The sequence below is a fragment of the Ceratotherium simum genome, chromosome 10 (genome assembly GCF_057802395.1).
Source record: "Ceratotherium simum simum isolate JZ-2026a chromosome 10, ASM5780239v1, whole genome shotgun sequence".
Lineage (NCBI taxonomy): Eukaryota > Metazoa > Chordata > Mammalia > Perissodactyla > Rhinocerotidae > Ceratotherium > Ceratotherium simum.
This window is the reverse complement of record NC_141909.1, coordinates 9,890,503-9,902,945: the sequence shown is the minus strand read 5'-3', so window position 1 is coordinate 9,902,945 and position 12,443 is coordinate 9,890,503. Positions and strand designations below refer to the sequence as shown.

At 36.7% G+C, this 12,443-nt stretch overlaps 1 protein-coding gene across 5 annotated transcripts in view; it reads left to right on the top strand.

The window, feature by feature from the left end:
- Positions 1-12,443, top strand: part of TPP2 (tripeptidyl peptidase 2) — a 73,174-nt gene that overhangs the window by 40,970 nt on the left and 19,761 nt on the right. For all 5 annotated transcript variants that reach the window (XM_087435876.1, XM_087435875.1, XM_004423154.3 and 2 more), the window contains exons 13-23: positions 59-227; positions 911-1,068; positions 1,380-1,456; positions 3,455-3,561; positions 5,243-5,397; positions 6,802-6,918; positions 7,155-7,255; positions 7,852-7,948; positions 8,784-8,921; positions 10,610-10,854; positions 11,110-11,188. In XM_087435876.1, the coding sequence (XP_087292002.1) occupies positions 59-227; positions 911-1,068; positions 1,380-1,456; positions 3,455-3,561; positions 5,243-5,397; positions 6,802-6,918; positions 7,155-7,255; positions 7,852-7,948; positions 8,784-8,921; positions 10,610-10,854; positions 11,110-11,188 (1,443 nt within the window). The remainder of the gene's footprint in view (positions 1-58; positions 228-910; positions 1,069-1,379; positions 1,457-3,454; positions 3,562-5,242; positions 5,398-6,801; positions 6,919-7,154; positions 7,256-7,851; positions 7,949-8,783; positions 8,922-10,609; positions 10,855-11,109; positions 11,189-12,443) is intronic.

The window sequence follows — 12,443 nt, the reverse complement described above, 5'->3', positions numbered from 1 at the left end:
AACATAATATTTTCTTGACCCAACCATTTGTATCTTACTGTTGTATTCTTTTAATTAGGTTGATAAAGCCTATGACTACCTCGTTCAGAATACATCATTTGCTAATAAGTTAGGTTTCACTGTTACTGTTGGAAATAACCGTGGCATCTACCTCCGAGATCCTGTTCAGGTGGCTGCACCTTCGGATCATGGTGTTGGCATTGAACCTGTATTTCCAGAAAATACCGGTAAGTAATAAATGGACAGTAAGCTGAAGTGCTCACCTGTATGGTTCGAATGAATAGTATCATAATAGAGAAATGCTGTTTGGGCTAATGTATTAAAGAGAAAACATGAATTAACAATATTTTAAATCTTAAAGATTTTAGGGAAAATGTGATGGTAATTAGGGAAGCCAATACAGTGGCAATTCAGTTAGCATGGTGTCTACCGTGAAAAACAGTAGAATAAGCCGTCACTGACCTACAGTTTTATTAAAGTGTGGATAATAGAACATCAAATTCCTTTTCTTTCCCACTTTTACTACTTGGGTATAAGACAAAGCTTTGGGTTGGCGAGTGGGAAGTAGAAGCAGCCAGAGAGAACCACAGCTCAATGAGGTGTAAACAACATGGTCATCAGTGTATATGTAGCAGTCTTCATTTCAGTCAAATGCTGTTATGAAAAATATTCACTAAAACTCCTTATTTTAAGGTTGTGGCAGTGTTGGGTGTGAATGGCTCACAAGTGAACTAAAACAAGGACAATTCTGTGACTGTTTTATGTAAGCTGTTTTGGGATGCCCATGCTTTGTGCCTTTTACGAGCAGCCAAACTCATTTGCTAAATCTTCTTGAGAGAAGTTAGAACTTCTTAAAATGGAAGAAAATAAAAAAATACTAATCTTTAATTTGGGCTCTTTATAATTCCAGAAAACTCTGAAAAAATATCCCTTCAGCTTCATTTAGCTTTAACTTCAAATTCATCTTGGGTTCAGTGTCCCAGCCATTTGGAGCTCATGAATCAATGTAGACACATTAACATACGTGTGGATCCCAGGGGCTTAAGAGAAGGATTGCATTACACAGAGGTATTGGTGTATCTTCATTTCTACTTTCTTTACTCTTTAAAATGTGTAGAAGTACTTTGTGTGGCAGTCCATTTCCCCATTAGTCTGAATTAGTCAAGGGTTGTCATCCATGTATTTCTTGAGGCTACTTGCCATTAATTATGTGACCCGACATCAGAAAATTGACGTCAACTTGTGCTTAGGACCTTTAAATTTTAATATTGGTTTGTTCTATGAATAGATTACACCTTTTTTTTTCTTTTTCTTGTTTTTCTTGTCTGTGTTTTAAAAGTTTATTTACAGATACTGAAACTTAACATTCTTTTTCCAAGGTCTGTGGCTATGATATAGCGTCCCCTAATGCAGGTCCTCTGTTCAGAGTTCCCATCACCGCAGTTATAGCAGCAAAGTAAGTAGCAAGATACCAACAGCTTACTGTCAAATACCATTTTTTAATGGCTATTTATGAAAATAGTGCAAACTTTTAAAGGATTAATAGGCCAGAACCAGATAACCGGGAGTTAGTTCTGCTCCTTGCTTTAAAGTTCAAGGTGACACATAGTCAGTTATGCTATTCCTTGTTCACTGTGAGAATAAGTGATGGCATCTGTCATCTGCCCCACCCCTGCACTGACACTGCTTTCCACCCGCGTGACGATCCCCTCTTGATTGATTCAGAGGGCATTTTAGCCTTCATGTTGCCCCATCTCTCTGCAATATTTGACGATATGACTTTGTCCCCTTCCACGCCCACCCCATTTTCCCCCCTTGTCTCTGGGATTACTGTTTTCTCCTGGTTCTTCCACTTTTCCAGTCACCTACTATTTCCAGACTCTTCTCTTTCCATCTTGTCTTCCACACTGGAACCAAGGAACTCAGATCTGATCATATTGCTTCCTGTATAAAATATATTGGTGGCACACCCAGGGATCATGCTCCTTAAAATGGCAAACAGTGACCTTTCACAAGCCAGTGTTTCCTGTCATTCTGTCCACCCAGTTACACATTTTCACTAACTCACTGCTGGTGACTCGCAGACTTCCCCAGGACGGGGTGCATTTGCACAGCTGGTTCCTTTGCTTCAGTTCCCTGTCTCTTAATGTAGTGACCAGGTGTGTTCCTAGTCATCCCTGGGTGAAGGGACTCCCTTCTTGCTGACTCCTGGGACTTTTTACATGCCTCTGGTACAGACTTGAGCCAGTATGTTATTTTTTATTTAATTTACCCCATTTGACTGTGAGCCCACTGAAGACACAGGGACTGTATCTCACGCATTCCTTTGTGGAGCCCATTATACGGAATATGCAAAACAAAATAAATAGTTAGTAGATGAAGGACAAAATTGGAATTATGAGAGTACTGGAAATAATGGAAAGTTGTAAGTTAACAACTTCTATTGAGTTAGTTACACTGGTAAATATTAAATAGGCAATAGGTCTCAGCCTGTGAGAAACATAGGGTGAAATTGAGGAGATAAAAAGTGACGTACACATGGAGACATTGCAGAACAGTTAAATTCTCAGCCATATATTCCCTGGAAGTCCAGTAGGAGTATAGGCGAGGGGATATGTAAGATTCAGGAATCAACTGAGACATCTTTTCCTTTGGGAAGCTTTCCTTTGTCCATGAACCAGGTCCTCTTCATCTCTTTCCCCTGACACTCCCTGTCTACAGAGCGTATTACATTAAACGTCTCCGATGGCTTTTCGGTCCCCACTAGATTATCTAGGGCAAAGGAAAATATTTTATTCGTTGTTGTATTTGTAGCTCCTAACAACAGTGCCTCGTATATAGTAGGCACTCATTAAATGTTTGGCATCCTGACTAGAATTTGTCCTGAGCATATACTTTAGGTCTCCTTGGTGGGTAATTTACATTTGACCTTTGGGCTTCGTTGATTTCTTATAAAAATGCTATGAAAGTAGTTTCTTCTTTACTGTGTCGTTATGGTAGGGGAGCGTTTGGAAATTTCACAAGGGCTTTAATTTAATACCCGTTACAGAGCTACAAGACAGTATCAATGACACAAAACATTACCTTTGATTTGAGTATACAGGACTCACTATAGTCCAGATTCTGGTAATTGGAAAATCCTGTGAATGTCGTACAATTCCTTTCACAAAACAAGAAGAACTTTTTTAGTGTGTGTGTGTCTTAGAGACAAATTATAAAAGTAAAAGTAAAAGTAAAAAATATAAAAAGCATCTATACTGGGCTATCCAGACTTTCTCTCTGCTAACACGTTGCAAAAATGAGATAGTATAGTACGTACTGTTTTGTAACCAGCTTTTAAGTCCCTGTGTTTATTTCTAATGAATTGTTAAAATCTAGAGTACCAGTAGACTTATAATAGAAAGCTTTTTTACCAGAGTATCACATTTAATCATTTATTTTTATTAATTTTCAGAGTAAATGAATCATCACATTATGATCTAGCCTTTACAGATGTACATTTTAAACCTGGTCAAATTCGAAGACATTTTATTGAGGTTCCTGAGGGTGCAACATGGGCTGGTAAGTAAAATTCAGGTCTGTCTTGCCCACTTATCTTTATGTACATTCCATCTCTGTTATGGTTATGACTACGCAAAGTTCGTATATCACTAATACATACTTTTCTCATAACAATACTGTGTGTATCTGGCACTCTGTATTTCCTATTAGGTTCAAAACTTTTTGAAGATCTGGTACTACTATTTTGCATTGGCTCATACAGCAAATCATCTAGGCTATCTTAAGATGTTTTAATATTCAAGAGTTTAGTTTAGAACGTTGCCTTACCTGTTAGTGATTAGAGTCAGAGTTGCACTGCTGAACGACTCTGGGCTGCCCTCCACATAGGGCCCCTTGCTGTTGTCTAACCCTAGGCTCTGACAAAATGTGCACGAACAATATTAAAGAATAAAAATCTATGGTTAATTAATATTGAATCTAATTATTTTTTTAATGGTAAATGTCATTAATTATAATTCCCTAATTATGATTTGTTTAGGTTGGCAGTGAACATAATTAGTTTTTTTAATAAGAATTTATTGGATGATGCAGAATGCTCAGAGCATTTAGCAGTCTTAGATCGGAAATGTAGTACAGGGGTGTGGAGGAAAGGGGGAGATGTTGGTCAGAGGGTACACACTTTCAGTTGTAAGATGGATCTGTTTGAGGGATCTGATGTCCGGCATGGTGACTGTAGTTAACAATACTGTATAGTATGATTGAAATTTGCTAAAATAATAGATCTTAAGTGTTCTCACCATAAAAAAAAACAACAACTGGTAACTATGTGAATTGATGGATATATTAACTAATCTTACTGTGATAATCATTTCATAGTATATATGTATATCAGATCATCACATTGTACACCTTAAAATTACACAATGTTGTCAATTATATCTCGATAAAGCTGGGGGGAAAAATGAGTCAAAGAAAAAAAAAAGAAAAAAGAAATGTACTACAGGCGATTCCTATTTCAAATAATTAGAAATATTATCATAACACTACATTTTGTATTCTTAGCAGTTGATTAGGGTCACAGAGCCTGTGTCCACTCGACTTTGCTTTAGTTCCCTGTATCAGAGTAGGTGTTCTGTAGACAAGCTGTGATCTTGCCTTACAGTGATTTGGGCTTCCCTCCAGCTCTGCCTCAGAATAAAGCTAAGTGTATGTAGTTCTGATGGTCAGACTTTCTAGAAGCAAACAAGGCACAAATAAACCAAGAGGGAGCGACAAGGACAAGTTATCAGTGAGATTGAATAAACAGATGCTAATGTCGTGATGACAAATAGAGGTTTCTAAAACGAAAATCCTCTTTACTTTATCAGGAATTGATTGGTTTCGAGCTAAAACAAGAGGAAAGGTTGAACTTAGCGACAGAGGAGAGAGGGATTTAAAAGGTACCTGATTAGGATAGTTTTGTGTCCGTCTACGGACAACTTGCTGTTTCATGGTGTTTACAGCACAGTGGTTGTTCATTTAATACTGATTTCTTTATTTTCCACAGCTACATTTTCTACCTCTTCAGCTTTATTAATATTCTGTTGATTCTTTGTTTTTAAGGAAATATGCAGATTTTATTAGAATATATTATTTTCTTCTTGATATATTATTCCCTAACAAGTAGGCATTATTAAAACCATTTTATATCCATTTTATGTCTTATCAGTTTAAAACGTTGTTTCTTCCTTTCTTATTTTAGAAGTTACAGTGTGTTCATGTTCTTCTGATGTGTCGGCTAAGTTTGTTCTTCATGCAGTACAGCTTGTGAAGCAAAGAGCATATCGAAGTCATGAATTCTATAAGTTTTGTTCCCTTCCAGAAAAAGGAACACTGACAGAGGCTTTTCCTGTCTTGGTAAGTTTTAATTAACAGTTTGAAATCCTAAAACGATTTCTTTTCATCTTTGGTATGGGCTAAGATTAAGTATTTGAATTTAATTTTATAGTTTGTATTCAGAGCATATTGGGGCTGTATATTTTGTTAAAGCTGAATAAATAAAGTAGGAAGATACGTAGTCTAATTAGGATACTTGAGACCCAGTCAGAGGTAAATAACTCTTGAATAATTTAGTCAAAGAAAAGTGCTGATCTGCTACATTCTGACACCTTGCAGTGTGGACCTTGTTTGAGAGTATTTCCTCATCATACAGTAGATTATTTCCTTGCTTAAGACTTTTCTACATATCACTTAAGTTTATTAATGCCCTATTGTTAGGAATCCGTGAGGTTAATTTGCTTTATGGGTGAAACTGCTATTGCTTCCTGCTTAAATCACTTCCAGTATAGCAGATCTCCATTCTTACCTGTAGTGTTAGAAATGACTAGTCCTTCCTCCATAGAAGGTGGATGTACTGATGTTCTTTCTTAAATTGCTACACCGTGTTTTCAGTTGGTTGTATGATCTTTCCTGTATCTCTTATGTCTGATTACTTTCACTTGTGTTCATGTATGTGGCAGTGTCATATGACTCATCTTTACTTTCTAACGTACTGAGTACTAGAAAACAATTTAAAACTCAATGCTAGGGACAGGTTTTATTTTTAATTTTTTAATAGAAAGATGTAAGTGACCATAATTTCATTTTGCTTTGGTTGCCAGGCAGCTCTGAGCCTGAAACTCAGCTGTGGCTGTTGAATGTGCTTTACAAAGTTGTAAATACCCTTTTTCTTGTTATTATTCTTAATAATTTTTCCTTTGGTCTTAGGTTTTTATTCCAGTTTGTTTTCACCATTTTTTTTTGTACTTGCTTTCAAAGCTGCCTCAGATCTTTTATGACAAGCTGTGTAGGATTATGAGTAAATAACTGTGGATTTAACTGCCTGCATTCTGTCCGTCTATGCATCTGTGATTTGCATAACTCCAAGCATAGCTGATAAAAGTTCTTTGGGTTTTCTTGCTGTACAAATAGAAAAGTTTGAAAGCATAGGATTGCTTTGAAACACCTACTATTTATATTCTGTAATTTGAAGGAAATTGAGAAAAGGGATTTTCACGTTTATAATTTTTTACTTGGTTTTTTTTTTATAATTTTATTTATTTATTTTTCTCCCCAAAGCCCCAGTAGATAGTTGTACGTCATAGCTGCACATCCTTCTAGTTGCTGTACGTGGGACACGATCTCAGCATGGCCGGAGAAGCGGTGCGTCGGTGCATGCCCGGGATCCGAACCCGGGCCGCCAGCAGCGGAGCGCATGCACGTAACCGCTAAGCCACGGGGCCGGCCCTCACGTTTATAATTTATTTTTATTTTTCTTTGCAGGGTGGGAAAGCAATTGAATTTTGCATTGCTCGTTGGTGGGCAAGTCTTAGTGATGTCAATATTGATTATACCGTTTCTTTCCATGGCATAGTGTGTACTGCTCCTCAGTTAAATATTGTGAGTTCCACATTTTCATCATTTTTAATGTCTGTTATTTGTGTTATTGAAAAATAATCTCACTGGTTGGATTTAAACTTTAATGGGGAAGTTACCTGTGGTTCTGAAAATAACAGTCTTTGTTCATGGGTGCTTATAAACTTTGCATTAGACATTTATTTTAGGTCTACATATTATTTAAAGATACAGTTATTTTCAGTAAAGTTTGAGAAACTAATTTGAAATACCCTTTGTAGCATGCATCGGAAGGAATCAACCGATTTGATGTTCAGTCCTCCTTGAAATATGAAGATCTAGCTCCCTGCATAACTTTGAAGAGCTGGGTTCAAACGCTACGGTACCCTTAAACGTTTTAGGGCTACAAATGTTGAGTACTGATGTGGGGGCGGGGGATCTCCTACACTCTTTGAAAAGGGTCGTTTTTTTAAATCCATCTGAATGCTGGAGATGAAGATTAAGTTTATGGCTTTCCAGCCTAGGAATCCTGGGAGGTCTCTGAGAGGCAGCCCCCACAGCAGCTTCTAGCCTTAAATAACATGTGTGTAAAGCTCTCAGTGTGGCACCTGGCAGGACCCATCCTGTGATGCATGAGCACTGTCTGCAGTCAAAACTTGTCGTTCAATACTGTTAGCAATTATCGCACTAGTATTGGGATCTGATTATGTTAATAGTTGACATTTGAAAATGTTTTTATCATGAAAAGATTACATTTGTAATATGGCAAAATTTAAACTGTATGTGTTGCTGTGGTTCAGTCAGTAAAGAGTTATGTAAGCTAATGATTTAAATATTATAAAATATACTGAAAAGGACAGTGTTTAGGAATGCTCATTTGTCGCTTATTGTGATACATTATAGATTTTGTTGATTATAATCTTGTCTCATTAAATGAACTCTTGAATCAAATAAATTTATGCAACTATCTAATTACAGCCCACTGAGTGCAAAAACAAAACCTTTAGGATCAAGAGATGTTTTGCCAAATAATCGTCAACTTTACGAGATGATTCTGACATATAACTTTCATCAGGTAAATGTTTGTGTAATAAAGTATACCCTTACAATGAACTTGTGTGTTTTGTTTCTGAATCATAATATCAAAAATAGGAAGATGATGTATTCAGTGTGTGTGTGTGTGTATGTATATGAAATAGGATTCAAGTAATTAACACTAGTTAATTTGAAATTATTCTTTGGGAAATTATGATTTGTAATGATCTAACTACCATTCAGGTCTGAAGTCACAAATTCTAATTTAGTGGTGACCTGGCCTTTGAGCCTTGATGTTTGTAATCAGTGATACCTATTCAGTGGTACCTGTCCAGTATTTCCTGTCCAGTGGTTAGATGTCTCATCAGTGCCAGATGCCTTCTGATCACAGTGGTGGGCCTGATCGCTCTCTGTGAAGCAGGTGTCAGAGCAGGGAGACGTCACAATAACTGCTGGGTTGAATGAGTGGTAAAGGAAATTGAGACTAGTGTAAATGTTGGATCAAAGAGTTTACGTCAGATCCGTAAGATTTCAGTAAAACTCTTACTGAAGCATAATATCAATTTGGTTTTAATGTTCAGATGATTGATTTCAGTGAATTGTCAGATTTCAGTTTTGTAAAGTAATTAGAGGTCCTGAAGAATATTTATTGCTTTATTAATGAATACAAATAGCTAGGTTGTTATTTTTAAAAGTTTGTAAAAGAGAAATACCTTTTATTTGTGCCAAAATACTGAATGTTCTGCATTTTTAAAATTGGTTACCACGAGAAAATATCTTTAATACTTTTAATGTAAAAGTCTCCTCAGTATTACAGATCTGCATTGCAAATCATATAAACCATGTCAAGTATTCATTCTTATTTTTCTTTATAGCCCAAGAGTGGAGAAGTAACTCCAAGCTGCCCACTACTGTGTGAATTATTATATGAATCAGAGTTTGACAGCCAACTGTGGATCATATTTGACCAGAATAAAAGGCAGATGGGTTCAGGCGATGCCTATCCACATCAGGTATAAAATTGGCAGTGATTGGTAGAATTAATAGAAGCTGTTTTCTAACTAATGAATCCCTGATTTCTTGTTATGGTATTATTTGGGTTTTTTTTAATGGCTGAGTTTTGCATTTGATACTTTGACGTACCACTAGAAGCTCAGTTGTCTGTTTTAGAGCAGGCTGGGACAACTTTTCAGCTGTGTCATTCAGCTGAATCAAGTTTTGGGGTAGAGGAGGGCAAGGATGATGCTTGCAGATGCTGGCCAGCATAGCTTTTTATTTTCAGAATTTCTCCTCCCTACCCACTGCTTCCACCCATCTGAAGGTTGAAAGCAAATCATCTGAGCTAGCTGAGCACCTTGAAATGATCCCAGGTCTGAACTGGATAAAAAAGCACTACAGCAGTGCCAAGTGTCTTCAGTTTATTCAAACTTTCAAATTTGTTTCTTCCTTGGACAGCTGTGTATTGAGCACTTACTGTATGCCAGGCACTGTGCTTAGCATTATCGTATTGAAGGAAAAAAAATCTTTTAATCGTAATTTGTACAAATTTTATCCCTAATTGAAATATTGTTACAAAGAAATGAAGTATTTCCTGTAACATTTACAGTTTTATGCTAAATAATAAAAATAATTTATACAGGGTATTTTCAGTTAGTCATTCAAGGAATGATTTCCTTTTTTTCTCAAAGCAAGCCCCAGTCACATCTCCTCATTACAGACTGGATTATTGCAGTGGTTGCTAAAATTGCCTAAGATTTTTTTTTTTTTTTTAATAAGGAAGATCAGCCTTGAGTTAACATCCATGCTAATCCTCCTCCTTTGGTGAGGAAGACCAGCCCTGAGCTAACATCTATTGCCAATCCTCCTCCTTTTTTTTCCCTTTTTCTCCCCAAAGCCCCAGTAGATAGTTGTATGTCATAGTTGCACATCCTTCTAGTTGCTGTATGTGGGATGCCGCCTCAGCATGGCCAGACCTGTGGTGCGTTGGTGCGAGCCCGGGATCCGAACCCGGGCCGCCAGTAGCGGATGGCGAGCACTTAACCGCTAATCCATGGGGCCGGCCTCATCCTAAAATTTAACATTTAAAATGTGCTGAAATTTAAACTCGCCCCAGAAGAAACTGCTGCTGCAGAATACAGCATCCCATCCTCTCTAGCAGGTTAACCAGATGGAGCGTAGTGGGTTTGTATTACTCCATATCTCTTGGCTCCCTGTTTTTCCTGTCTGCAATAAAGAAGTGTGGCATTTTGGTTATAATATAAAGATTACCTGTCATGTATATGCACATGTGTGTATATCTGTCTTAACTATTATACAGCACCTAAATTTTGCTAATTTTTGGTGTTGAATTATACATGTCTCTGAGGACCCATGAACTAGAACATTATTGCTTTTATCAGTCTTGAGCAAACACTTATTTTTTACTACCTGTTGTAGAAAGAATGAGGGCTTGGGAGTCAGACCTGCCTTCAGCTCCCTTATCCTTTACTCTGTGTGTGACCTTGGACAGTTCGTCTGATGTCCCTGGTCCTGCTTGCTCACCTGCACAGTCGGGACTGTGTGTGTGTGTAAATGTGTGTCGTAACTTGCCTCACACACTGGAAGTGCTCTTAAGTGGTCACTGTTCTGTTTATCCTCTTATTATAATTTCTGTTTACTTGGCTAAACTTTACTTTTCCCAAATGTTCTTTGTCTTTTTTAGTATTCTCTGAAACTGGAGAAAGGAGATTATACAATTCGACTACAGATTCGTCATGAGCAAATCAGTGACTTGGAACGCCTCAAAGATCTTCCGTTTATTGTTTCTCATAGGTTGTCTAATACCTTGAGCTTAGATATTCATGAAAGTCATAGCCTTGCACTTCTAGGAAAAAAGAAATCAAGTAATTTGACGTTACCACCTAAATATAACCAGCCATTCTTTGTTACTTCCTTACCTGACGACAAGTAAGTGATAACGTTGCTTACACTTAATGCTCATCTTACGCACTGTGGTCTTTTAATGCTAGTTCATTACATTAGGCTAAATTTATAGTATGTTGTCGTTTACCATTTGAGACTGAGGTTATTTTTCCCTTTGATTTTTGAAATCTTAGTTATGGGAATTACGTCAGAATGCAGTTGTTTTGATGTTTTTATCCCTACCTTACCTTTATGACACTTGCTCTCTTCTTCCTTTTTCTCTTTTTTGAATCTTATTAGGATACCTAAAGGAGCAGGACCGGGATGCTACCTTGCAGGATCCTTAACATTGTCCAAGACTGAACTTGGAAAGAAAGCTGTAAGTATTCGTGTTTTTTACACTGAAATTACCTATTCCAAAATTGCCATTTCTTTAAAGATGGGAATTAATTCCACATTTCAGAATGGGTAAAAGAGAAGATCTTCCTGGAAAAAAATTTAATAGGTTTTTCCCATGTTACTAGTAAAGATCAATTATTATTCGGTTGTATTTTAAAATATTTGGTATTCTTTTTCCCAAGCCTAAGTACTTTGGCCCTGAACCTGTCCTACCTTGTGTGGCTAATATACCTGAACTTCCTGTGAAACGTGTAGCTCCAAAGCAGTCTTAGCTTAAGTGAATGGAATGTTTAAAATTAGAGCATTTTATAGAATTTTAACCAACATAATATTATGGATATAGGAATAAAATCAGATCTTCTTGGGTTACTTCTAAAAACCAGTCAGAACAATTATTACTAATGAAGGGTATCTTTCACACTTGTACAGACCTTTCTCTTATTGGAATTTTGTGTAATTACATAATTACGAGGTGTTTCTTTTGGCATTGCCTTTTGTAGTCTCAGAATTATGCTTTTCATTAAAAACATGTTTATGGTTGTTGCATTTTAGAAATAAATGTTGCAATTTTATATAAGTACCTGTTTTAGTTTTTCCATCTGTTTTCATTACAAATTTTTTATGAGAATAGTGTTTGTGTAGATCTATCACCTTTTGCCATAATATCATTTTAGCTCAATTCCATTAAATTTGTCTTTCTTACAGTTTTTTATTTCTCTTTTGCATTAGTTGTTATGCAGTTAAGTAGGTCTACCACCTAATGCTAGGATTTAAAAATGCTGTTATCAAAATGAATATATCGCATACATCTAGACAAGTATACTTATTTCTTGCCACTATTGAACCAAAGGTCATTTATTCACTGTCACAGAAGCATAACTTCGGAATTTTGTGTTTAGAAAAAGTTGTTTTCTGGGACATTTCTTGAGTCTCATTTCAGTCTATACTATTTATTTATATATACTTTAATATAGTTTGAAGTCAATCAATAGTTAATGATATTGGAATTCATAGCCGCACTGATTTAACAAATCCTAGCAGTCTTTATTTGTAGGTTTCATTTCCTGGGCAGCACAGCTGCCTCTGCTGTGGGGCTTCAATCATGAGGCTCAGCCGTGAGGGTCTCACCCAGATCACTCTTGAAGAATTCACTTCCTTGTGATGAGTATGACAGAAGAGCATTGTTACTAAAAGTATGCTTTTAGAAATTTAGAGATGGTTACTACTTCCTGGCT